Source organism: Saccopteryx leptura, chromosome 6 (assembly GCF_036850995.1).
Source record: "Saccopteryx leptura isolate mSacLep1 chromosome 6, mSacLep1_pri_phased_curated, whole genome shotgun sequence".
NCBI lineage: Eukaryota > Metazoa > Chordata > Mammalia > Chiroptera > Emballonuridae > Saccopteryx > Saccopteryx leptura.
In genome coordinates this window covers 71,784,126-71,810,991 of record NC_089508.1, presented here as the reverse complement: position 1 = coordinate 71,810,991, position 26,866 = coordinate 71,784,126, and the positions used below count along the sequence as shown (strand labels likewise).

The following is a 26,866-nucleotide window of genomic DNA, read 5'->3' as shown; positions in this document are numbered from 1 at the left end:
GGTTAATAGGATGATTGCACTGAATGATGCACAAGAAGGCCTCCCATTTAGTAAACACCTAACTGTAAGCTTTGATTCCCGACCATAGCAGGTGCTGTCTAACTCAGCATAGGTCCGTGTATCTTGAAGACTGTTAAGCTGAAGTTGGTCAGTGAGCAAGGAAGAGCTGAAGATAATTCTATTAATAATAGTGTTGCTGTTTGAAAAATAAATGACTACCAATCTGTACTTGATCACAGCTCAATAACCACTTCAGTGCTCATTTTAATGGGTTAGTTTACTTAGCCATTTCAAGAGATGGCTTGTTCTGGAATATCCCTATTGGTTTATTCTCATTTCCATTTAGAGTACAAACCAGTATCCAGAGTTTAATAATGTTTATGTGCTAGTAAAAAAAAAAAAAGAATTAAGACCATCTCTTAGAATTATATAATATTAGCCTAGTTCTTGCATTTTACAAATAAGAACAAGGAAGCCCTAAGAAGCAGTGTGATTTTCCCAAGATCAAACATCCAACAGGTTCGATTTTGTTTTGTTTGATCAGCATAAACCTATCTAACAATTTAGCTGTCTGCAGCTTTACATAATAGATGAGTTTCTTACTGGTTGTATGTAAATAGGATCTTTGTAAAATAAAGCATTTGTTCATCATGAATGGACCTGGAGAGTATTATGCTAAGTGAAATAACCCAGTCAGAATAAGACAAGTACCATATGATCTCACTCATATGTGGAATCTAATGAACAAAATGAACTAACAAACAAAATAGAGACAGACTCATAGAGAGTAGGCTGACAGATGTCAGGGTTGGGGGAAGGGCTAGGTGGGGCGTTGAGCAAAAAAGGGAAAAAAGAGAAAAACTCATAGACACAGACTACAGTGTGGTGATTGTGGAGGGGAGGGGCTCTGAAGGAGGGGGAGGAGGGGGAGGGAGGGGATAAATGGTGATGGATGGGGACTTGACCTGGGGTAGCGGACTCACAGTACAGTGTGCAGATGATGTATTATAGAATTGCACCTGAAACCTGTATAATTTTGTTAACTAGTGCCACCCAAATAAATGCAACTAAAACATGGTTTATTTTGTCATCCTGACATTCATAGTCTCAAGACTTTTAAAAATTATTCTTCTATTCAGCTCACATTCAGGTGCTATGCCCCTTGCATGAAATTATATATCAGATATCAAAAGATGACTAATGCATACTACAAAAAAAGCATTTCTTCAATGTACTAAAAAAACTTTCTGATTATGAGAATAAAACTATGAATCTTTTTGGTTGAAAACAAAAAGGTTTTTCAAGATGGAGACAGGAGTGGCATGGCTTTTTAATCTTTCCAAATCTCTATATATCAACAGGCAACACAACTAGATAGCAAAACCCAAGACCTATGGACAGCATTTTAAATAAAATTGTGTCAAGCTATCTCAACAAACCCCAAATGCAAATAAGTGGGGACAAACCACCCTCGTGACACCAAACACACTTGATATTAGTTCCTGTGAGAGAAACCACAGGAAAGGAAAAGGGAATCTGACCAACAGGGGATCCCAAAATGTCAACAGGCATTTTCTGAAGTATAGCAGGGTTATTGGAGAACAGCAGGTAAAACTAAAAAAGGTTTGACTCAGTCCAAAAGTGAGTACCTGGGGTCACAGTACGGTCTGACGTGTATGAACTCTAAAAATTGATCAGTCAAAGCGCCCTTCCAGGCCAGGGATAATGCATAAATATTTGAAACTTCTAATCATGGAACAAAAGCTAAGCATTGTAGAGACAACAGAGAAAAAGAAAGGAAAGAGAAGTTCCCAATAAAAGTAGTAGTTGAGGACAGAGCCAGGAAATCTCACTACAAGAAAACAGTAAAAGAGGGTCTCTGTGAATTGAGAAAACCTATGCTGAGCATCTATGCTGAATAACATCTTCTTCCAAAAGTTCAGGAAAAAACAATTTCCCATGAAAGTGAGGATAAGAAAGATATGGAGGACAGATCTTACACAAAATTATAAGAATAAAAGAGATGAAGTTTCAAAATAGCATCTCTTCAGATAATGGAAGCAACCCAATAGTAATGAGCATCCTTGGAAACCTAGACTCTTTGATCATGGTCTTGATACACTTTCCAATTAAAAAAAAAATTAAACAGGTATTTTGGATAAATGGCTAGTTTTATGTATAAGATGAGCCTGGAACATCTTTTTTATATTAGGTAGTGAGAAAGCTATCAAAACCTATTAAGATAATGTGAAAGACCCTTGGAAGATGACCTGAAGAAGCTCCCACCAGCTAAAGATGAGATCATTTGAGCTTCAAAAAAGATAATTGTACCTGACCAGGCACAGTGGATAAAGCATTGGACTGGGACCCAGGTTCAAACCCCCAAGGTCGCTGGCTTAAGCGCGGGCTCATCTGGCTTGAGCATGGGTTCAGCAGCTTGAGCGCAGAGTTGCTGGTTTGAGCAAGGGGTCACTCTCTCTGCTGTATCCCCCTGGTCAAGGCACACATGAGAAAGCAGTCAGTGAACAACTAAGGAGCCACAATGAAGAATTGATGCTTCTCGTTCCTCTCTCTTCCTGTTTGTCTGTCTCTGTCTGTCCCTCTCTCTCTCTCACTGTGTCTGTCAAAAAAAAAAAAAAGATAATTGCAATTGAAGCCCATCAAATATATTTAAATATACTAATTTATAATAATTTAAACAATCTAGTTAGTTATATTTTGATGAAAATGAAGAATCAATAATCTTGAGAACTGATAAAGAAAAAGAATCAAGCACGTATTTTGTCTTTATATAAACTGGGTACCCCTGTAAATCCAAAAAATTGATGATAGAAAACATGTCACTGGAAAAATAGTCCAAGTAACAAATGAAGAAACTATAGAATTAGAATGTCACCCTTTCGCAAACTCTACAGAATGAATGGGGTAAGGTAATGAGCATGAAAGGCTGCTAACATCACAAAGAGAGACAAGCAGACATTGCGTGCTTCTGAGGAAAGATCACACCACTGCCCATAGTATTGCCAAAGGAACAGAACTGAGTCTGAGCAAGCCTCTGCATCCAGCTGCTAAGTAACAAAAGTATAGAAAACACAAACATGTCGAGCTATATACTATAGAACACAATCAACACAATCTGGGAAACTCCACAGATCAAATGTCTTGGGGTTCCCAACAGATAAATTATAAGGAAAAGGAAGGAGGGGAACTCTATATACTAAGACTTAGAGAACGTTTTTTAAGGCTAAGCTATACTATCTTAAAAATATACCCAATTAGAGATGGGTAATAAACTATTAAAAATACACGCACAAAAGTGAGTTCTATACAACTCAGGAGTCTGGTCATTTTCAGATAAAAGGAGGAGCTGAGACTGAGGAACATGACTAGGGTGGCTGACAAGTTCTGTTTCTTAACCTGGGGTGTTTGTCAAATAAAAATAATAATAACAATCAACTACAGTTATTTTGTGTGGCTTCACCTGTTTTATTTTACAATAAAAAGCTTTTAAAGATTCTTTTGCAAAATGAAGAATAAATGTTCAAAGCAAATCTAATAACACCCTGAATTCTCTTTTCTTGGTAAGTACTTATATTAGCATATTTTTTCAGAGCAAATACATTTGTTCTCAGAATGTATTTTTAAGAATCACTGCAATGCAGTGGTAGAGAGTCAGCCTGGCGTGCAGGAGTCCCGGGTTCGATTCCGGCCAGGGCACACAGGAGAAGAGCCCATCTGCTTCTCTACTCCTCCCCCTTTCCTTCCTCTCTGTCTCTCTCTTCCTCTCCCGCAGCCAAGGCTCCACTGGAGCAAAGTTTGCCCGGGCGCTGAGGATGGCTCCATGGCCTCTGCCTCAGGTGCTAGAATGGCTCTGGTCGCAATAGAGCAACACCCCAGATGGGCAGAGCATCGCTTCCTGTGGGCATGCTGGGTGGATCCTGGTCGGGTGCATGCGGGAGTCTGTCTGCCTCCCCGTTTCCAACTTCAGAAAAATACAAAAAAAAAAAAATCACTGCAATGCTATTAGTTAACAAATATGTATTAAGGATCTACCACATGTAAGACATTGCTGTCTCATTGCAATTGGATTATATCTTCAGATGCTTGCTGTTTCTTGGATTAACATCATGCATTGAAAATGTTCACTATGGGTTTGAGTTTTTGTGCTATTTTGTTTGTTTACAATGTTTAGTTTTACTAATTACTTGAATACTGCATTTTGGAGAAGAAAGGCTCATAAACGGTTCCACTCAGCACAAAAGTAAATGGCTTCTTTCCCTGGTCTTAGCCACTGCTGGTCCGGAGGCCATGGTCCAGTGGTCCAGGGCGCCTCTTTTTGCGGGTGCTGTGGCAGGAACTCTGCTTGCTGAGAATCGGCTCTGTTACTGGGCTACTCTTTAGTGACTCATCGCCCCAGCTTCACAACCACACCACACATTAAGATGGCCAATTCTTCGAAATGACAGTGTCAGAGAGGTTTATAGTGGGTATCAATTCCCAGCAAAACTAAAGGGTGTTTGAGAATTTTTACCAACCTAAGATCACAAACATCCAGAAACAACTCTTTTCCAGAATAACCCGGGTTCTAAATCTAAAAGCTAGCAAGCATATGCTTTTTCTGCAAAGCAAAGGAACTAGAAGTGTTGCAATGCTATAAAATTCCTTTAAGGACAAAGAGCTTCTATCTCAGTCAAGGGTAATAATAATGATACAGATTAATGATAGATAAATTGACCATGTGAAAGAGGCTGTTCTAAGTAGATTACCTACATTCATTTATGCTTTTATCACCACCACCCAGACAGAGGTGGTACTGTAACATTCCCATTTTACATAGAGTGGAATGAAGGAGCATAGAGGTTATACAACCGGCCCAAGGCCACAAAGCTAATAAGTAGCAATGCTAGGGCTCAAACTAATTGGTCTGGCTACACAGGCCAGACCTGTGTATTAGCTACATGTTACTATACTGCCGCAAGTTCTTAACACCTTGACAGGCCCAGTAAATGTTAGGGCAGAAAAGATAGTGGTCTACATTTGAGAACTCCCTGCCTCGTTGAATTTGCATTCTAGATAACTTCTGACAGAGAGCACAGCTAACCAATGATCAAATAGCATCTAGTCTGTCGCCTGTGTAGTTCTTGAAGCTGTCAATTCCTCTCCATTCCCATTGCCACTGCTTTGGTTCAAGGCACCATCGTTCCTCCACTGGATAACTGCAGTAGCTCCTAGGTGACCTTCTGCCTCGAGCCCTAATTGGAGACAAGAATGAATGGCAAAACCGGAAATACAAAAGCTAGCCAAGAATACACATACACCAGCCTCAACAATTTCTAAGAACAAGAGCTGAAGAGAAGTGGAAGCAGTTGGAAATCTCAGATCCTTACAAATCTAGAGGAAGATTAAAGCAGAGCCTGTATGAAGACATTAAATAAACCGACCTCATAAGGTGCAAGCCTCCAGGATCTGCCCTCAGGGACTGTGGGCCCAGAGCAGCTTTCCACAAGGATTGTCTGCTCTCTTCCCTACCTCCTCCAGCCTCCCTGGGACTTGAGGCTCCAGATCAGAGAAGTTAGGCTGACTCTAAGCACCCTCCCTTCTGCACTGGCCTTGCTGAATTGTGCCCTGGGCAGGGCATTGGGCAGGAAGGAGACTCCTCACATGATTCAGCTTAATCCCCCTCTCCTCCCTCCTGCATGCTGCACACTGCAGCAAGGGTGCAGCAGAAATGCAGGCTGAAGGGGGTCCACGGTGGACAAGAAGGGCCCTACTCCTCGGCATCCTCTGGGCTACGGCACGGCTGCCTTCCCCAGGTGCCCCTCTGCCCCAGCGTCTCCCAAGGGACACAGGTAGGTGACACTGGGGTCACTACCCCCACTGCTGCTGCTGCCATATGCAGATGAAGGGACTCAGAAGGGGACAATCTCATTCGACTCTCTATTGCTTATGCTTCTTCCTGCACTTGCTCTGATATTTCACATTTGAAAGGATATGAAACACTTTTGATCCTCCAAATAAGTTCTCAAAGATAGCACCAAAATAATTCACAGCCATCATGAAGCAGGAGAGCCTCCAGTTTTTATTGTTGGAGACTTCATTATGAAAAAAAGAAATCTTTCATCCTAGAAATGCACTCTGCCAACAGTGGACGATTCTTTGCAGACCTGTGAACAACTTGGGCTTTGAAACGGGAAAATAAAATTGTACAAGTATTAGAAATCTTTTTAATCAGAGATATAGTTTCTACTTGAGGAGGAAGAGGGATTCAGAATTCCCCATTTAGAAATGAAACAAAGAGGAGTGATTTCATGATTTCCTCTTTTTAATTCTTCTACTATCATCAGCTTATTTCATTAAAGCATCTCTTTCGAGTCCCAAAGACTAATTCTTTTTTTAAGGATCTATAATTACATCAGATTCAAACATGCTTTATACATTTTCACCAGGGCTCTTAAAATTTTACCCAGAAACCCCACACTTTACAATTTTCTTAAGCAATTTCCCTTTGTGGGCTACAAATGTGTAAATCTAACATCCTTTAAATTTTTACCTCCTTTTCCTTACCAGGAAATAGCACCCAATGTGTTATTTCTCCATCATCCGAGTTTCCTGAAGGGTTTTTCACAAAACAGGAGCGCGCAGATGGAGGCATCATAATCTACTTCCTAATTATCCTTTACATGCTCATGGCCCTGTCTATTGTCTGTGACGACTACTTCCTACCTTCCCTGGAAATCATCAGTGAATGTAAGTGGCTAGAAATCTACCCTGTGACTTTATGCCGCACACATATATGGCTGTCTTTGAAATAGCTCAGCAACAATTCTGTCTCTCGACCAGTTGCAGAATTTCACTATTAGAAATTAAGCTCAGTTACTGGTTTCTGAAAATAAGATCTACAAGTTGAGCCTATTAGTTAGATCCCTACATCATGAACACCACCCAGAATTCTGAGCCTAGGCCTTTCATTGGCGCCCTGGTCCCTAAAATTGAGGTATCAGTGATGTTTTATGCCACAGAAATAAAAACACCAGAATTTCCAGTCTCTGTCTTCTCCTTAGTTAAATATTTGAGCATGTTCACTCCAGAGAAAGTCTAAGTTCAGAATTTGGTTACCTCTGGACAGAAACAGCACCCCCCCCCCCCCCCAAGCAGCTAGCATTTCTTCACAAAGGGGAAGAGCATGAACATAAATTCTCCTTTACACACAGCCCACTCCCACCCCCGCTGAAATGCAAGTCAGGATTTTTCTCTCTTGGTTCACTCCAGTATAGCAGAATCCTGAGGACCTAAAACAAGACCTGGCAATTGTAGGAACACCCTCAACACGTGATTAATGAAAAAGAAATATATTAAATAGGTCAGCTTAAGTTTACTGTTATCATTTAACTCAAGTAGATGTAAATGCATACATTGTTACACTGACATGGTTTTACATTGATATTGATATTTTTATTTAATAGAGATGAAATGACTTTAACATAGTGTTTTTACTTGGATTGATGAAATACAAGAAAAATAGAAAAGTAAAATCACTGACCTTTCCGCCACCCAGAGATCCTCAGCTACCATTTGGTGTGTTTCCTTTCAGTCTCTTGGATCTTGCTATTGATATAGTTTAAGGTCTTTTATTTTTTGTCACATAATACTGTATTGTGTATCCTTTCCCATATTAAATGCTCTTCAAAGGCATGATTTTAAATGGTAGCAGTTTAGGATTCTATAAATGATTTGAGCCCTGTGTAGAAATTTCTAATTTTTAAAATTACTGATTCCCATGAGACATTTGATTTTTAATTCTTTTCTGTTCTAAATAATGTTATGGCTTTAGTTGTATAAAATATTTGCCAACTTCTTTGATGATTTACTGATAAAGATACAGAGCTATGCACATTTTGAGCTTTATCTTATACACTGCCACAGGCATTTCACAAAGGGTATGTGAACTTAAACCTCCAGAATGTGTGGTAACTTCCATTCCAGAAAACCATGAATGGAGCTTCATTTTATAATGTTTGTATTTATCTTTTATCTTATTTGTAAGATTGAACATTTTATGTTCATTGAAATTTGTCTTTCTCTGTTGTGTTATATTGCCCATGTTCTAATGGGGGGGGGGTAATTTGTCTTTTTCTTATTGATTTCCAAGACTTCTTTTTAACATAGAGATATTAATCCTTTTTCTAAGAATTTTTATATCATATGCTTTTTCATGGTTTGTTGTTTGCTCTTGTATTTTGTGTGCTTACCACATTGAAATTTTACATATTTTAAGTAAATTTATAAAGTTTATAAATCTCCTTTTGGTTTTACACTTAGACTTTTTATCTCTAGGTCAAAAGAATTGTCATAATTTACTTACAGTTGGTTTTTCTTTATGTTTGTTTATTTCTTCCCCTGAGAATTTGTTTTGCTATATGATACAATGTTTTTCCTTTTCAAAAGTTGATCAACTTTCATATACTAAATTCATATATATTTATGGATCTGTTTCTATACTCTTAACTCTGTTGTCGTAATCTATTTGTTTATCTTTATGGGAAGAACCATATTTTTAAATAGGAAACCTAAATAGATCATGTTAATTATATAAACCTAAGAAACTTAATATTTAAGGTACTACTGTATATCTCACCTAGAATCATTCTCTTTATGAAAAGTAAAATAATCACTTAATTTTTTTTGCTTTTATATTTTCAATGACTTGACTGAAATAATAAATCCATCAAAAATGTTATTATAAAAAAATTGTCTTCAGAGTGGTAATTAAATAACTTTTCTAACTCTGCAGAAATACACTACTGCATTAAAGTTTAGATTGCTACTTCAAAACAATCTACATTAAGTGGCTTAATAGAATATCTATAATAATCACTTCCACCATGCCACTTGTGGAATTACTCTGAAACATCAACAACATGCATTTCTCAAGGGCACTGCTCTTTGCTCTGAAACAGAATACAGGAATAATCTGGACATTGATGGGTGCCGAACCTCCCTCAGCGGCTAAGAATTGACTCAGGTTTTGAGTACTGAAAATACTGGCAACAAAATGAGATAGGAACAGTGCTAGCTTGATTTATTTTTAAATGTCTGTAAATTAATTCTGTCATTTCTCTTTTCAAGGTCTAGCATGGTCTTATCCAAATTAGAACGTGAGCAATAAAAAACAATCCCCCTGGAAATTGTTTATGTCCACAGAAATGTCTGTAAATGCTTTCCATGTCCGCAGAGTTCTTTGGTGAGCATTGAGTTACAATAGTTCCACTCATCCTGTCAACTAATAAATATTAGTTTCAGACGAGTTTACTGAACACACAGTATGGTGTACAGAAGATGTGTTGTAGAATTGTGCACCTGAAACCGGCATAATTTTGTTAACCAGTGTCACCCAAATAAATTAGAACCAAACAAACAAGCAAAAAACAGTTTACTGAAGCATCACAGAAAGCATTTATTTATTTATTTATTTATTTATTTATTTATTTATTTATTTATTTAAAACAATTTTTTTTTTTTTTTTACGGAGTCAGAGAGAGGGATATGCAGGGACAGAGAGAGATGAGAAGCATCAATCATCAGTTTTTCATTGCGACACCTTAGTTGTTCATTGATTGATTTCTCATATGTGCCTTGACCGTGGGCCTTCAGCAGACCGAGTAACCCCTTGCTCGAGCCAGCGACCTTGGGTCCAAGCTGGTGAGCTTTGCTCAAACCAGATGAGCCGGCGCTCAAGCTGGCGACCTCGGGGTCTCGAACCTGGGTCCTCAGCATCCCAGTCCAACGCTCTATCCACTGCGCCACCATCTGGTCAGGCAGAAAGTATTTATTCATTCATTTATTTGTTTGTTAGTTATCATAAAAACAATTACAGAAGGCAAAGCATAGTTCTAACTTATATATGTATGGTTTCTTTAGTCTTCACAAAAACCTTACAAAGTAGGGACTATTTCACTGAAGAGAAAACAGGCTGAGAAGATATTTGATTTGTCTAAATGCCACAGTCAATATATATGGCAGAGCCCTGGTCTCTCTAATGCCCAAACCCAAGAATGTTCTCAATTGCTATATAATTTTATACATCTTGGTTTGAGATTAGCTACCATAACATGGTTGTTTCAGAAGAACTGTTCTATATGAATAATCTTAAAAGATATTTTCCTCATAAGGGCACTGAAAATTTTGACCTCCTCCCTCCCACCCCCCAAAAAACCATCAAATACCCATTGTAATGATGGAGGAAATATACTACACTAAAAACTAAAGAATCCACTTCAAAAAGTTAGCTTAGACTTTTGGCAACCTACTGGAAACTATAATGTTATAAACATTTACCCACAATAATTGAACTCTGAGGCCTACACATTTTGTTTAGAATGTACATGAGATCATAGAATAGCACTGTGGAGTCATATTATCACGTATGATGCAATGACTTTCAGTGGGTACATGTTCTGAGTCCTAACCTAGAACACAATGGTAAAACTGGCAGGCCCCTGGCCCACCCCAACCCCGCCATTCCATTCCCCCTTCCTCAAATCACCAGCAGTGGTTCATTAGGTCAGCAGAGGGACTTCAGCAAGGTGACAATTAGAAGAGGCTCAGGAATGGCATCTCTGTGCAGGGGGCAGAGGAGGTGCAGGACAGAGGCTCTTGCTGACACCCTGACCCAGACCCAGACCCAGCTCGGGCAAGCAAGTGCTCTTTGTCTGTAGCTATATATGTTGGTCTGACAAGTTCTCCTAGAGCTGCCACCACTTGAGGCTTCACCAAGGAGCTTTCCCTTCTGCTTGTTCTAATTGTAATTATAAAAGTCACACAACCTCTTCTCCCCCACTCAACACTAGAAAAGCAAGCGTCTGCCCCTACTAGACAACCTGAGACATGGGGCTGCCATCCTAACAGAGTATAGAACCAATGTGAGAAAAGGCTATTATACCCTGTTCCTTTAATCCCATCACCTTTTCTTTCCATTTAGGAAAAGAGACTAATAACGATTCTTTGACCAAAGGGCCTAAGTGAAATTAATCCACATTATTAGAAGGAATAAAAATCATACTCCAGCTGTGCAGGGTATTTTACCTTGCAGATAAAGCCTGGTTTCTGTGGTGCAAACAGGTCAGGGAAAGGGGTGAAAAGGTGTCATCAGACTAGGGATGTTATCTGAGACAAGCTGGAGCTCAGGGTAATGGGGTAAGGGAAAAAACCCACGAAGAGCTCCCTCATTCCCGTCAGTCGTGCTGCTCTAGACCAGTACTGGTCATATGCTCTCGGCAGTATGTGTATGCATATGTGTGAGAGAGAGACAGAGAGAGTCAGAGGCAGAGGCAGAGAGGATTCCAAGCAACAAGGAAGAAAGGGGAGCCTGTGTGGTCTCTACTCATTGATGTAAGCCTAACTAATGAAACTTTGTCTAAATGCTCCATTTGTGAGGTCAGTCACATTACCTTGTAGGCATACCTGGTACTGTCTGCTGGGGCTTTGTCTCCTTTCTTCTACATCTTTATGCTATACTTGCTGAATGGTCTATGGCAATGCTGAGACTCCTTAGCGGTGCTGGAGGGGGATAATGCCATTCTATGCTATAGTGCCATATGGTGAGATGGTCGAAAGTGTCCACCCTGGCGCCTGACACAGCCTAGGTTCAAACTGCTGCCCCACCACTGACTATATCTGAGTTTGGGCAAAGTACTAAATATATTCCTGCTCGAACTTCCTCAGCTGTGCAGCAAGGGTGACTAGAGCACTTTGTTCAAAGAGCTGTGTGCCAAGTACATGAAGAAATACAACTGCTTACATAAGGACCCAGCACATAGGAAGCATTCACTAAATTTTCATTATTGCATAAGAATAGACTAACAAGACTAGAATTCTTTACTCAGGAAAGATGAACATGAAGAGGTGAATGATGAAAGTCAATATAAATATATTTGGGGCACATACCAAATCCAGGGTATATCTGCTAGAGCTTGGAAATAAGGGTAAGTTTGATGCAAATAAAAGCAAGTACTATTTCACAAGGTAGGAAGTAAGTTTATGAAACCCATTCTTTTATTTGCTCGAATGACACATTTGGCAACTTTAAACGATACCTTAAACATCTCTAGACTATTGTTTAGAGTTTCTTTTATTTAATTCACATTAAAATCCATACCATTTTATTCCATTTTTAGTGATCTTTTATTATTTTAAAAATACTTTAAGTATATTTAATTTAAATATAAATTAAATTAAAAATACAATATAAACTAAATATTTTAACTTATAACCCAAATAGGACTATTATCTCTCAGATAATTTTTAGAAACACAAATGTTTAGTATAAGGCCAAAAATCCTTCTCACATATTTTTTTCGATAAGTAATAGGGCTCTCCTAGAATTATTTAACCATTGTTCAGAGCAGATTCTTTTCAACTTCTTCCATGCTATCTACACAGAAAACTGAGAACCCCTTAAGACTGGTCACCTGATACAGTCCAAATTTCACAATGAGCTAGCTCTGAAACTTTTCATTTTAAATGTTACACTAATATACTGTACTATTCAATTAGAAATTCTAATTCTTTGACCATAGTGATCCTTGAGGTATAACATGTCTTAAGTGAAAACTATCTTAATAAAATATGAAGAAACATAATTGAATATTTACCTTTTTATTAAAAAATTCTCTTTATTCACTCTGCTTTAAATTAATATTTGCTCATGTGCTACTTTATGTTTCAGAAATAGATAATAAGAAAGGAATGCAAGTTTTAATTCCAGGTAGATTTGGTTCTAAATTGATAAAATTGAAAGAGAGTTAAGTGATTCTGCGAGTGTGGCATTTGGAAAGCCTACAGTTTCAGGGATTCTTTGATTCTTAATCCTTATGAAATTTACAGAGGCAAAGCCTTCCCAAAGAACAAAGAATCTAAGAATTAGTGCTTCCTCCCTGCCACACGGGCACTCATCCTCCCCTTAAAAGCATTTTCATATGCTCTGTTTTTCTTTTCTCTCTGATCTAAATTGTGGTCCCCTAGTATTGCATCTAAACCTCCTCCCAGGTGCATGGATCTAGATAAGTGCTAAGTCATTTGGATAGTACCCAGATGCTCTTGCAGGAACAAGTGATGATGATGATGATGATGATGATGGTATGTATTAATCTCTTCATTTACACGGATGACTGGAAGAGTCATCCTTTTTAAAGTAAGTAAGATTTAGGTGCCGATCCCATCTCTACAATTACTATGTGACCTTGAGCAAATTATGGAGCCAAAACACAGGTAATTGTGAAGTTTAATGATAAAAAGTCTTGCATATGCTTTACACAATAGGCTGAGGACAGGTGGACATTCATTGTATTATAGCTGTTAAATTGGGGAGTTAGAAGAGTCTTGTTTCAGTAGAATCAGGCATTTAAAACCATTGTACAAGGTTTCAGGATTTATTGCATAGTAGCTCAGACCAAATATAAGGTGGTAACTATAAAGTGCTCAAAATGTTTTTATTTATTGTTAAAAACCTCACAGAGCATATATGTGCAGCTGTGCACTGAAAGGCAGGCATTCATTCTAATAATGCTAACTTTATTCAAAATATTACTAGAAGAATACTTGAAATTAATAACAGAATGAATTTTGCAAACCATCACACTTCATTTTGGACCCTGAATAAAATTACTCAGCATGACTATCCAACCTAATCACTAGAGTTGAGTCTGAATGACCTTTTTTTTTTTGGATTTTTCTGAAGTGAGAAGCGGGGAGGCAGAGAGATAGACTCCCACATGTGCCTGACCAGGATCCACCTGGCACGCCCACCAGAAGGCGATCCTCTGCCCATCTGGGGCATTGCTCCGTTGTGGCCAGAGCCATTCTAGCACCTGAGGCAGAGGCCATGGAGCCATCCTCAGCGCCCAACAAACTTTGTTCCAATGGAACCTTGGCTGAGGGAGGAAAGAGAAAGAGAGAGAGAGAGAAGGGTGTAGAAGCAGATGGGTGCTTCTCCTGTGTGCCCTGGCCAGAAATCGAACCAAGGACTTCCACATGCTGGGCCAACACTCTACAACTGGGCCAACCAGCCAGGGCCTGAATGACTTTTGATTACTTCCAAAACTCTAATCCATTCACAAGGCATTTTATCTTTGAGGACTTTTTACAATTGTGCCAAATTGCATATAGCCTGTAATTGTAACTCTATTTAAATGTGAAAAGGACTGAAAATACATTAAAATGATAGCAGTGGCTAAATACTATGGGAGGAGTATAAGTGACTTTTCCCCCTTATTTTCCTCCATGTTCTATATTTTCAATAATGTAGGGTTTAATTATTATTATTATTATTAAAGGAATTTATTAAACATGAAAAATGGTACCATCTAAGCACAGAATTCACACTCTACATTTTGAATAAAAATTGATAAAATTAGAAATACCTTAAGACTGTGTAGTTCCACCTCCCATTTTACAGGTGGCAAAATACAAACCTTGTCTGAATGACTTGTCTAAAATTTTCTATTGAGGTACTTACAGTCATGGCCAGCATCCAGGTCTCCAGCCTAGTTTAAACACTGCCTACTATATTCCCAGAAGTGGATATTCACAAACTGTTATAAACTTCCCAACATGGTATCCTAGAAGAGAACACACTTAGGAAAAAGTCTGATAAGTTTTAGTAATCAGTTCATTACCACAAAGTTGCACTTTAAATAAACAATGTGATTATCTAATCTTACCAAGCAAACTCACCTTGATGATTTCTACTGTGTCCTGAAGGAGATGCGATTATTCCTTTAGAGTAAGAGAGAGAAAATAAAGTAATAGCTCTGGGAGGGAAAAAAAAAAAACCCTGAACAATTTATCTTTAATAATAAACTATAGCAGAGAGAAATGCTACCCAAAGGTCAGCAATTCAAAGCCAGTCTGTTCTAAAGTTCAGATATATAAACCATTTTTACAAAATATGCTTAGAGCCTTAAGATATAACTTGGTAAATTATCTTTGAAGTTTTACACATCTATTAGTATGGGCTCTTTCCTTTCATAACTCAGTTAGAGCCCTCTTAATAGAAACATGCTTTACTGTTATTGATTTTTGATAGTGAGAGTGTTGGAAAGGGCTCCTGTTTCCCTACTTTGCAACAACCCAATAGATCACACTTGAGATTTAATTTCCCTAATGAAGCATTCTTTGTCTAAATGAAGGTTGGTCACTGACTCCCCAGTTGCACCAAGTTGAATAGTAACATCAAGATAAAACATGTTCTTTTTCAATTTCCTCCACATATTATCTAGCCCAGATTTTCTTTGAGAAAATTCATAATAATATTCAATGTTAGTAAATTTACACATTCTCTGGAATGAGCTGGGAAACTTCTAAAGTATCCCTGATTCCCAGTAACTACTTTTTCCCCACAGAAGGAATGAATTGGGGGCAGTTATATGGCAGTGCCAAGAGGCGGAGAAAACAACTCAATTGTGTTACCACTGGTCTGCCTCACTGCCATTCTTATATTGGGTTTCTGTCGTGAAGCTGAAATAGCATTGGCCTTAGAACCAATATACTTGTTTATGTTGTAACTTCTCACATTTAAGATCCTTTCTATTCACATAACTTTGAGTTACTTAACCTCCTGGACCTATTTCTTTATCTGTAAAAATGCAAATACCACCACTCATATTTGAGGCTAGTTGAAGTTAATAAATTATGTATGTGAAAGTGAATAGCATACTATTGATTTAAGATATTTACTTCACACCTAAAATGAAAAAAAGTTAATCACAGAGCAATATGTTTTATCTTGTTCTATTTTGTTTTATGGCCAATTGATCTGAGTACATAACAAAACACAGAATTATAATAAGAGTATACATATATAAATTATATATGTAATCATATAATTGTTACATATTACATGGAATGGTATATGTACATACATCTCACTCTAACCAGTAAAGAAATGCTGACATACTTTTATAAATCATTACTTCATTAATCAGTGACTTTGTTAGCTACTTCAGGTACATGTTCATAAGTGACATGACCACAAGCAAATAGTGAGGAATAGGAGAGAAGGCCTAGATTGGATCGTCACAGTACCCTGAGAGGACTTTTCACAAGGCTTAACAGGTGGCCAAATAGCTGATTCAGTCTAGAGCTGATTGGGCCTCTGAGACCAAATAACCCCAAAGGGATTAAAAAAAAATGGTGCTGATATCTTCAGCAGGCAGTATGTGGATGGCCTTCCAAGCACTTCCCATCTTTAGGAATAAAAACCAAAATCCTCACTAGGATCCACAAGGCTTTACAGGATCTGACAACCTATTACCTTTGACCTTATCATCTACTGCTCTACCTTCACACGCTTAATGCCAGACATGTTGGCCCTGTTTCTTGAGCACACAGGTAAGCTTCTACCTCAGAACCTTTGTGCTCACTCTTCCTGCCTGGAATACTCTTACCCCAGGTATATGTATGTGTGTGTAGCTGGCTCCCTCCCTCTAAAGTCTTTAAGTTACCGCTCTCAGTGAAATCTTTCTGGTAACCAAATCTAACATTACAACCCTTGCATCATGACATTTGATATCCCCACTCCGAGCTTCTGTTCCTTGCTTTCTAACATAATGTAGAGTTTGCTTATCTTGTCAGTTTCCTCTCACCAGAATTAAAGCTCCACAGGAGCAGAAACATTTATTTCCTTACTGCCATATTCCTAGCACATGGAAAAGCATCTGGCATAGTAGGTTGTCTGTAAATGTATAAATAAATGGTCGGGTGTTCCTATTAGCCATGGCTGTTTAAGGAATCACCCCAAAACTGGGCTCAGCTCAGTGTTTCTTCCTCCAAGTCAGAAGAGGGGGTGGGATCATCTGATGATCCCTCCCTCATATGGCTGGTGCCTGAGACCTGGAGACTCAAAACAGGAGGGGTTCCTCAAGCATCTCTATTTCTACATGGGCTCTTCATGAGATCTCTCCACTATGGGGTTTTCAAGGCAGCGAGATTTTTATGTGGCAGATTATGGCTCTAAGGCAAACGTCCATAAAGAACATGAGAAAGTTTTGTCACCTTTTATGTCCTAGCCTCACGAATATTATGGCTCTGCCATACTCTGTTAGTCAAAGCATTAGTCACAAAGGCTCATCTAGGTCCAGGAGGAGACATAAATTTCACCGTAAACTTCGCCTTTTTATTATTTACTTTTTGATAGGCAATGAAAAGGTTCTGGGGAATCATGTGGGCAGAAATACTGTAGATACTGTAGTCATTTTTGTAAAATACAATCTACCACACCAAGAAAAAAATCGGTAAAGTCAAAGGCTTATGTCCCAGCAGAGAAGTAGAACATGAAAAGCACCTGAGAAAGAGCAACATGTAATGGTCCCCATAGGTAAGAATGAGGAAATATGGACCACAGGTGACGGAGACTCAACCAAGCACACCAGAATTTGGGGGTCCCAGGAAGACTGGAATGTCAAGAATCAATGGGAACAATAAACATCAACAACTGATTTCTAGAAGAGCCTTGGAAACCTGAATTTTAGTCCTAACTTTGTGACCTAGAGTAAATAACACCCAGCATGCTACCTCTATCAGCTGCATTTTATTCTACCAGGAAAACCCAACTGGGGATTTCTGATGCAAACTTGTCCTTGCCAAAGCAAGGTGGTTTCTTCAACACGGCTCTTTCCTTCCCATAGTAGGTCCCTTAGCTCTACAATTGAAGGGGCAAAAAATGTCTTAAGGCTCTCATCCCATCAATCACTGAGGATAATGGATTTGCATGATTACAAACATAGGGGATACACTCAATATGAATAGTATTTCCGGCCCTGGCCGGTTGGCTCAGCGGTAGAGCGACGGCCTGGCGTGCAGGGGACCCGGGTTCGATTCCCGGCCAGGGCACATAGGAGAAGCGCCCATCTGCTTCTCCACCCCCCCCCTCCTTCCTCTCTGTCTCTCTCTTCCCCTCCCGCAGCCAAGGCTCCATTGGAGCAAAGATGGCCCGGGCGCTGGGGATGGCTCCTTGGCCTCTGCCCCAGGCGCTAGAGTGGCTCTGGTCGCGGCAGAGCGACGCCCCGGAGGGGCAGAGCATCGCCCCCTGGTGGGCAGAGCGTCGCCCCTGGTGAGCGTGCCGGGTGGATCCCGGTTGGGCGCATGCGGGAGTCTGTCTGACTGTCTCTCCCCGTTTCCAGCTTCAGAAAAATACAAAAAAAAGAAAGGAATAGTATTTCCTACTCCAGAGCAGTTTTCATGGTTCTGTGTTTTAAATCAACAGTTATTATACAAGTCAATCTTGTTTTTACTTAATTTCCTCTCATTTGTGTTTAGACAAAGTTGAAACTGTCAATTTGTGAATATGCTTCTTAATTCAGCTTTACCTATAGATCTTGAAAACCACCAATATTCACTTTTTCTTAAGTTGATTAGTATTCTTGAATTACATTAATTTTCTCGGCTCCTATTGGGGCACTGACAATTTTTAAAAAGTCATGCTGCTGCTATATACTCACAACTAGAAAGGAGTCTTTTCTGGGTCTCGTAGATCAACCTTTGCACTCAGAACACTGAGTTGCAGCATAGTTTCAATATGCTTCTAGCCTTATCTCCCTTTCCACAGCGGCTTTAAGTCAGGAAATCATAAGGAAAACAAGACACTGGATTCCTCTATTAACCTCCATATTTTAATTTTCCAGTTGAAGTCAGTCTTAGTCCTTTTCTGTGAAGATGTAGCTTTGAATACCTATCGTATTTAGTTATAAACACATGCTCTTTTTGTCAGTCACTTGACCGGGCATAACATCCTTTCCTTTGTCTTCAGCCCTTGGACTGTCTCCGGATGTTGCAGGTGCAACTTTTATGGCAGCCGGTAGTTCAGCTCCTGAATTAGTTACTGCTTTTCTAGGTAAGTATTGCACCATATATTTTTTGCTAACCCTGTGTTACTTCAATCTATTTCAAATGAACACTAACTTGCCTACTACCTTGCTCATAGGTGTATTTATTACAAAGGGAGATATTGGTATTAGCACCATTCTTGGATCTGCAATTTATAACCTCCTTGGGATCTGTGCAGCCTGTGGCTTGCTAGCTAATGTGGTATGTACAAAAACTTTATTCAACAAAATTGATTGCCTTGACAAATTAAAAAACTGTTTATAGTCTAAAACAAGTAAGGCACTATTCATGTGTTCAATCAAATTTATTAATCAGTAGAAAAACCAACAAGTATTCAATTTTAAGTTAACCCACAAACAGCTTTTGGTCAAATTTATGAAAATCAGAGGTTTAGAAACAATTTTCCTTAAAGTTCCTTTTTCTCTAAGTAATATGCAAAAGATAATATTTAACTACAAACATACAATTTTATTATATTACACATTTTTAAAGAGGTTGCAGTGTAATGAAATTAATTAATGATCACTTTACAGGTTTCAACACTATCATGCTGGCCCCTATTCAGAGACTGCGTGGCATACGCAATTAGTATAGCGGCAGTCCTTGGCATAATATTTGACAACCAAGTGTACTGGTAAGCTTGAAATAATTGTTACTCCTATGTAAAACACAACTAGAGAGTTTATGTAATTCTAATGGTTTAGTAACTTCAGTCACTTCTCAAATATCGGCCATTTTCACATTTTCCAGTGGGTTTCAGAGCTAAAGCTCCACATCACAATTGTTGCTTGCATTTTTCTCCCTTCTTTGCAATTTTTTAGTAATCTTTTTTCTGCCTCATAATCGCTGGACGTTACCATCTTTCTTTCTCCCTACTGACTGTTCAGAAAGTCTCCCAACTTTTCCTGTACAGTAAAATCCTAACAGTTGGCTTTTCTATCAATTGGGTTATTGTTTACCTTACCTCAGAAGTGGTCATGGTCACAAGATTGGAGATGATGATGGAAGTAAAAGTCCTTTTGAATTCCTGCACCTTTCTCTCTGATGTTCATTTAGGAAGAGGAACTATACCCTTCCTTCTACCTCTAAGAATCAAAAATATTTAGGTTTCAATGTTAAAAACTACTTGCTCTCTTCATAATCTCCCTATCGTTTGCTGTTCCAAGAAAATAAAAAAAGAAAGTGACTTGGGCAGATAACTTTTTCAGCTAACATGCACCAGGTAGCTAACAGGTATTTATCACTACACTAGGAAGCATAGGGATACGGACATGTAAAACCCACAGCCGCACATGTTGTGCCTTGCACACTGCCAGAGGCCAGAAAATAGAAAACAACGTGAATGGCTCCCCTCTGGAGTACAACAGCGCTGCATACCTGCTATTGAGAAACAAAATCTAGCAAGGTGAAAACTTCCTAAAGGAATTGTTCTGAAATCCAGTCTGTCTCTCAAAGTTGTTTTCTTGTTCAGTTACATTATCAAAAAAAATCTCTATACGTATAGCAAACTGAAACACCCCAGCCAAAACCTAACAAATTCTGAATATTTTACACAAAATTCGTACATTAGAAAATCTGAATAGGCACAGCTGAAATGAACTAACATGCGATATTCTTTTGCAATTGTTATGTATTTTGGGGAATGAATTCTGCCAATGAACCGCGAGGTAAAAAACACCCATTACTATCCATTAGTTTCACCTTAATTTTGAAAAATGTATAATTATTATGTTTTATACCTTCCATCTTGAAGGAATCTATAAATGAATACAAGGTTCCAATCCTTTTTCTTTTTAACATAGAAAAACAGTCAAGATCTTATCAATAAACTTATAAGAATGCTGTAACATCCCTAAAAGAACAAAGTATTATCTAGAAATATGATTGTTCTATTGCTGCATTAAAAACTAAGCAGATACCGCCCAAAAGCTATTCTCTCTCAAATAACTTTCATTTTTTATTAAAAAACACATATTTCTCTAATTTATAGGTATGAAGGAACTTTACTACTTTTGATATATGGATTATATATTTTGGTGCTGTGTTTTGACATTAAAATTAACCAATATATTATAAAGAAATGCACTCCTTGCTGTACTCGCCTTGCCAAAGCTATGGAGGAGAGAAGTGAACAACAGCCACTGATGGGATGGGGAGATGAAGGTCAAGCATTCATTCGTCGACAATCAAGAAATGATAGTGGAATATTTCATGACGATTCTGGTTACTCCCATCTTTCAATAAGTTTACATGGACTTACTCAGGTTTCTGAAGGTAATAATCTCATCATGCCCACTATTAAGTCTACTCACTAGTGAAACTTTATTTTACTTTAATGCTGCAAGTACTATCTATTTATTATGTAAGAGACGCTAGAGAGTCAGAGGTGAAGAGGCAGTCCATATCCTTGAGAAGCTCCCAATACTGTAGGAAAAAAAACAAAATAGCTAAACTATGAAGGGTTAAGTTCTAAAGAAATAACATATAACTGCATTTCCTAAATGGGATAGATTATTTGAAATTTGATGAGGATGGTTAGATAGAAAAGACTATCAGACAAGGGAGCATTTAAACAGCCTTGTAGAATAGGTAAGATTTTAACTGATGACCTGATTTATAACCAATAAATAACAGCTACTGAAGTCTTTATTAGGTAATGATGCAGAGGTTAGAATAACATATAATCTATAGATTGACATGAGCAAAATGTTTGTGCAAGTACTAGCATAACTGAGTGAAGTGTGCTAGGTAAGAAAGCAGAGGAAAAGTGTACAGAAAGAAACAGGACAGGAAGAGGCTTAACTGTTTGTGTAAGAGTCTTGGCAGGTTTGTGAGCAAGAAAATTGTAAGAACTGAAACATGGGATAAAAGGCATGGAGGTCGTTAAGAGGCTACTGAACAGCTGGTGTGTTTAACAGAAGCCTAGACAGAGCAAAAGCAGTGGGAATAAAAGAAAACAGACATGAGACCATGCAGAGAAAGTGTCAGGAAGACTAGGCAATTAAAGGACTATATGGGGCCAAAAAAGGGAGCAGAGACAATTCTGAAGCTGTGATCATAAATGACTAAGAAACTCAAACACTGCTTACAAAAACTAGGAATTTAGGGAAAAGGGCTGGTGATAAGAAAGGAAGGTAACAATTGAGTTTTAAACATGCCATTGAAGCAGTAGCAAAATACCTGGGTAAATATGTTTAGTAGAAAGTCAAATTCAGCTACAGCCAGAAATATAAATTTATGGGCTACTTTTTAATAAAATTATATAAAACAGATTCTAAATTTAATTTAGTACACTAGGAAGGAAATTTATTCTAGTTCACTATCTAGAAAAATTAAAACATGAATTGTCCTCCTCTGACAAAAACTATTTTGTAGTCTTTCAGGTACAAGCATTATACGTCTCTAAGTTAACTTTTACGAAAAGAAACTCAAAAGAATGAGTCCAACATTTATTATTACAGTTATGAGGTAATTTTAAAATGTTGCTTGTCCCTGTATTCTTTGAAAGTCAATAAAATAAGCTTGGAGAAAAAAATTTTTTTAATTATTATACTAAAATTATTCTAATATTAATGACCCATTGGCTAAGGCTTGGCAAATCTTTTTATGAGTTGTTTTACTAGCATTAGTTGTAATGCGATTTGATCAAATATATGGGTACATTATTTTGTTAATGCCATACAAATTTTAAACAATTTTAAAATGAATTCTATTTTTATCTGATACATTATTGTCTTCCACTAACTCTATAAAACAAATTGAATAAAGGAACATATTCAAGCTTTATAAATTACATGTTGATTCTATGCTAGTTCCTATTTTCTTAAGGTTCTAAGAATTGTGGTGAATTCTGAATTTAGGAATAAGAAATATAATGAAACAAGCCCCTCAAAATTATGTACAATGAGAATTAGAATGGAATATTCAAGTTAATAAAATATTATGCTCTAATTACTTTATGATCCATAAGTAAACATTATCCGATATACGGAGCAGGCTGTGGCATCATTAATATTGGGAAGTGAGACAACTAGAATAGCTAAGGTAAAAGCCAGCTTAATCTCATAGGCAAAAATAAATAAAAATTACTAATGACCATCCACACACTGCAGAGAACCAGGAGATGTCCAAATGATACTTCATAAACCTCTCTAATATATTTAGCAAATGACCCAAGACATTTTGATAGATTTAAGGCCCCAAATCAAGAAATACTTAGTATCATATTTCACCTGTCTGCCCTAAAGTCTCAGTTTCTTTTTGCCAGCAATATCAGTAATGAGGTATTCAAATGTTTAAAATTGCCTCTTAAAAACTGATAAAGCTAATTTATTTCAATATAGCTTTCTAAATGGACATTTCTAACTTAACTGGCCATTTGAGTAAACTCAGAATCATTTAATTTTTCCTCAACAGATCCACCAAGTGTTTTCAACATGCCTGAAGCAGATTTAAAAAGAATTTTCTGGGTATTATCCCTTCCTATTATTACATTACTTTTTCTAACCACACCAGATTGTAGAAGAAAGTTTTGGAAAAAATATTTTGTAATAACCTTTTTCATGTCGGCATTATGGATATCTGCATTTACTTATATCCTGGTTTGGATGGTTACGATAACTGGTATGTATTTTTAGTACAAAAGCACAATTTAAAAAGGAAAATGATCAATTTTGTATAAGAACTCCATTATATTCACTAAAGGTAGTTTAACTGAGGAGCAAATTTCTTTTTCCGCAAAGAGTAAAAAAAAATGCTATTTACAATATAAACAAATATCAATATACCAATTATCCAGGTTTTGAGAGTAGCATGTGACATATCAACTATATTCTCACAATTATACAGTCCAGGGGTACAAGTCAAAGGATCATCTTATAAATGAAATCAAATTCACTAGAAGTCTAATTAGGTTAATAATTAAATCACATTGCATGGGATCCATAATACACTCTTTATATTTAGTTCAATTAAATAATAAAAACTATAGCAACATGCCAGTGTTTTGAAAAAATAATGGGTGCTCATGCTTAACTGGAATCCATTTTATTTTGCTTTCTACTATGGCAATACAAATGTACTATGAAATGACTAAAAAGGGAAAAAAAGCTTCATTTTGGGTTTCTACTACCTTCCTGATTAATGCTTGGCCATAATCAGCTCTAGTTCCACAGAACTCAGTCCAGAAGGAAAAACTAAATATAAACAGAACAACAACAAAAATCAGGAATTTCTCCCCAAAGGTTAACCTGAATAAACCAGTATCAGAGAGGTAAGCAAACTACTGTGTACCCAAATCACTGGGTTTCCTGTTTTGGCTAATCAGGTCCATTCATTTACATATTACCTAGGCATGTACACTTCATTGACAGCTGAATTAATGCACCAGAGACACATAACCTGCAAAGCCTAAAATAATTTCTACTTGGTCCTTTACAAGAAGAGTTTGCTGACCTCTGACTTTTTCCAAATTAACATGTGACTTAGAATAGTATGCTAGCAAAAAGCAGATTTTTTTTTCTTTTTTTAATAAAGATGAAAAAGTTCAATTAGTTTGCATAGTAAATCTCTCCAGACTTTTTCAGCCAGAACATATTTGACATTAGCAAAACAGAAAGAGCAAAATCAAGTTAGCAGACCATAGAACACCCCTTCCAATATGATAAATTATTGTTATTTATGTACATATAAACTCTGGCAACCAGTAACAAAAGTTAACAATCAATTACAACTCTGATATCAATATATATAAACATGCAATAAATAGGCTACTTAGAAGTGGTTTTTTTTTAATTGATACTTGAAAGGAAGAAAAAAGAACAACTCTAAAGCAAATTTTCAATTATAACATTAAAGGAGCAGTTACATGTACTTCTTTTTTAACTTCCCATTGGTTCTGTTTCCTAGAATAAATGTACTTCTAAAAATGTTGAACTGACATAAAATTTATCTGAAGCATTAATAAATTGGGACTATAATGTCAGAAAGACTCAAAAAGAATCCTATTTTGTTTTCCTAAGATTTATAGTACTTTCTCAAAGAAAACACTAAAAATTAAGATATATCACTAAAGTGGAACTTAAAAATGTATACTATGTTAACACATTTACAATTTAAAGATAGCTATAAATAATTTGATTAACAATACTTTAAGAAAAGGTTTAAAAAAAATGACCAATCTCATTAGCACACATTAAGCAATAATAGCCTTGATGATATCACAGTGATGATATCCAAAACTTCTGTAAGCATACCAAGGAGGGGAATGACTGACTTCTTGGTAGAATCTTGTCTATTAAATATCTATCATTAAAAATCCGTGCTACTTATATTGCCAATTTTACCAATTTTACTCAAATATTTTTCTAGCTAAAATGTAAGTACATACAGAATGGCTCTGAAATCTAAATGAGCCTATTTCTTTTTGTTCAGGAAGGAAATCTCTAAAATATTTGCAGAAAATTGTTAGTGAATCTATATGATTAGTAACTTATAATATCTCTGTTTATTACAGGGGAAACATTAGAAATTCCAGATACAATAATGGGCCTTACTTTACTAGCAGCAGGAACAAGCATACCAGACACGATTGCAAGTGTGTTGGTTGCAAGAAAAGGTAAGGATCAGGTCTCTCCAGCTGCAATGCCCATTCTGCAAACCTGGCTGAAATACACTAAGCAAAGGTACCTTTCAAAATATTTATTTCCTCAGTAACATACTTTGAAGGGAAAAAAAAGAAGTAACTCAATAGGAAGGATTTACTATCAATATTTAATAACAAACAGATTCACTAAATCTAATTTCCCAAATAAAATTCATCTGAAAAATGCATTAAATTATAATTAAACATGTCAAATTAGAATGAAAAGCAACAAGTAATCTACATATCTTATTGAAAAACAGTTTAATAAAGATAGTATTAAATTAATGTTACTACTTTAAACACTAACCTCCCAAAATAAAAAAATACAAATCAGTACAACTTTTGTTCTAATACAATTTACTAAAAGCAACAAAGTATCCAGTGTCTTTTCTTATGAAGCTTAATAATAAAATACAGTATTGGTATGCACATTTTAACAACATGCTTTTTTTTTTCCTGCAGGCAAAGGAGATATGGCTATGTCTAACATCCTAGGATCCAATGTGTTTGATATGCTGTGCCTAGGTGTTCCATGGTTGATTAAAACTGTATTTATAAACACATCAGCTCCTGTAGAAGTGAACAGCAAAGGACTAACTTACATAACCATCTCTCTCAACATTTCAATTATTTTTCTTTTTTTAGCAGTTCACTTTAATGGCTGGAAATTAGACAGAAAATTGGGAGTAATCTGCCTAGTATTATACTTGGGACTTGCTACACTGTCAGTGCTATATGAATTTGGAATTATTGGAAATAATAAAATAGAGGGCTGTGGAGGTTAATATTAATAGTGATAGGTGGAAAATAGGAACGATAGGGAGGGGCAGAGAAGGAATTTTCCATTTCTTCATTTAAGTCAAATAAAAAAATATCCTGAACTTGAGACTCTAAAACTTATTCACAGTAATTCTTTACCACCAAAGAAAACTAATTTAAAATCAACCAAAATCACATTCCATTTTGTCTGAGTCCTTTCTTATCAAGAACAATTATATATAGATAACAGAAGTTTTGAAAAAACCACCTGTTTTACCTTACAATAAATAAGTTGATAAAAGCTGGGGAAACTTGAACAAACAAATCCCACTATGTAGTACTGAAAATAATGAGGAAATGGCTTATTTCATTAAAAAACAGTATAACCATTCATTTAAACTGAATGACCAGACTTGCTATCTTTAAAAACTCAAAATTGAGATTAACAAAAATCACAGTGTATTTAACACTATACTGTTAAAAGCTGGTGGGAGTGTTAAAAGTTCATTTTTACAGCCTTTGTAAGCAGACAGTATTACTTTAAAAATGACTTTTACTAGGAGATTCAGCAAAACAGATGTAAGA

At 36.9% G+C, this 26,866-nt stretch overlaps 1 protein-coding gene across 2 annotated transcripts; it reads left to right on the top strand.

Annotated features, from left to right (window-relative positions):
- Positions 1 to 5,704: 5,704 nt before the first annotated feature.
- On the top strand, positions 5,705 to 26,307 carry SLC24A5 (solute carrier family 24 member 5). 2 transcript variants are annotated; one of them, XM_066388161.1, is made up of 9 exons: positions 5,705 to 5,849; positions 6,568 to 6,747; positions 18,803 to 18,886; positions 18,977 to 19,080; positions 19,413 to 19,513; positions 20,870 to 21,153; positions 23,296 to 23,502; positions 25,394 to 25,495; positions 25,985 to 26,307. In XM_066388161.1, the coding sequence occupies exons 1-9, from the start codon at positions 5,729 to 5,731 to the stop codon at positions 26,305 to 26,307; spliced, it is 1,506 nt and encodes a 501-aa protein (XP_066244258.1). In that variant the 5' UTR covers positions 5,705 to 5,728. The 2 variants fall into 2 exon arrangements, with proteins under 2 accessions (XP_066244258.1, XP_066244259.1); XM_066388162.1 differs by having other exon boundaries at positions 25,394 to 25,562; positions 25,985 to 26,149.
- The last annotated feature ends 559 nt before the right edge of the window (positions 26,308 to 26,866 follow it).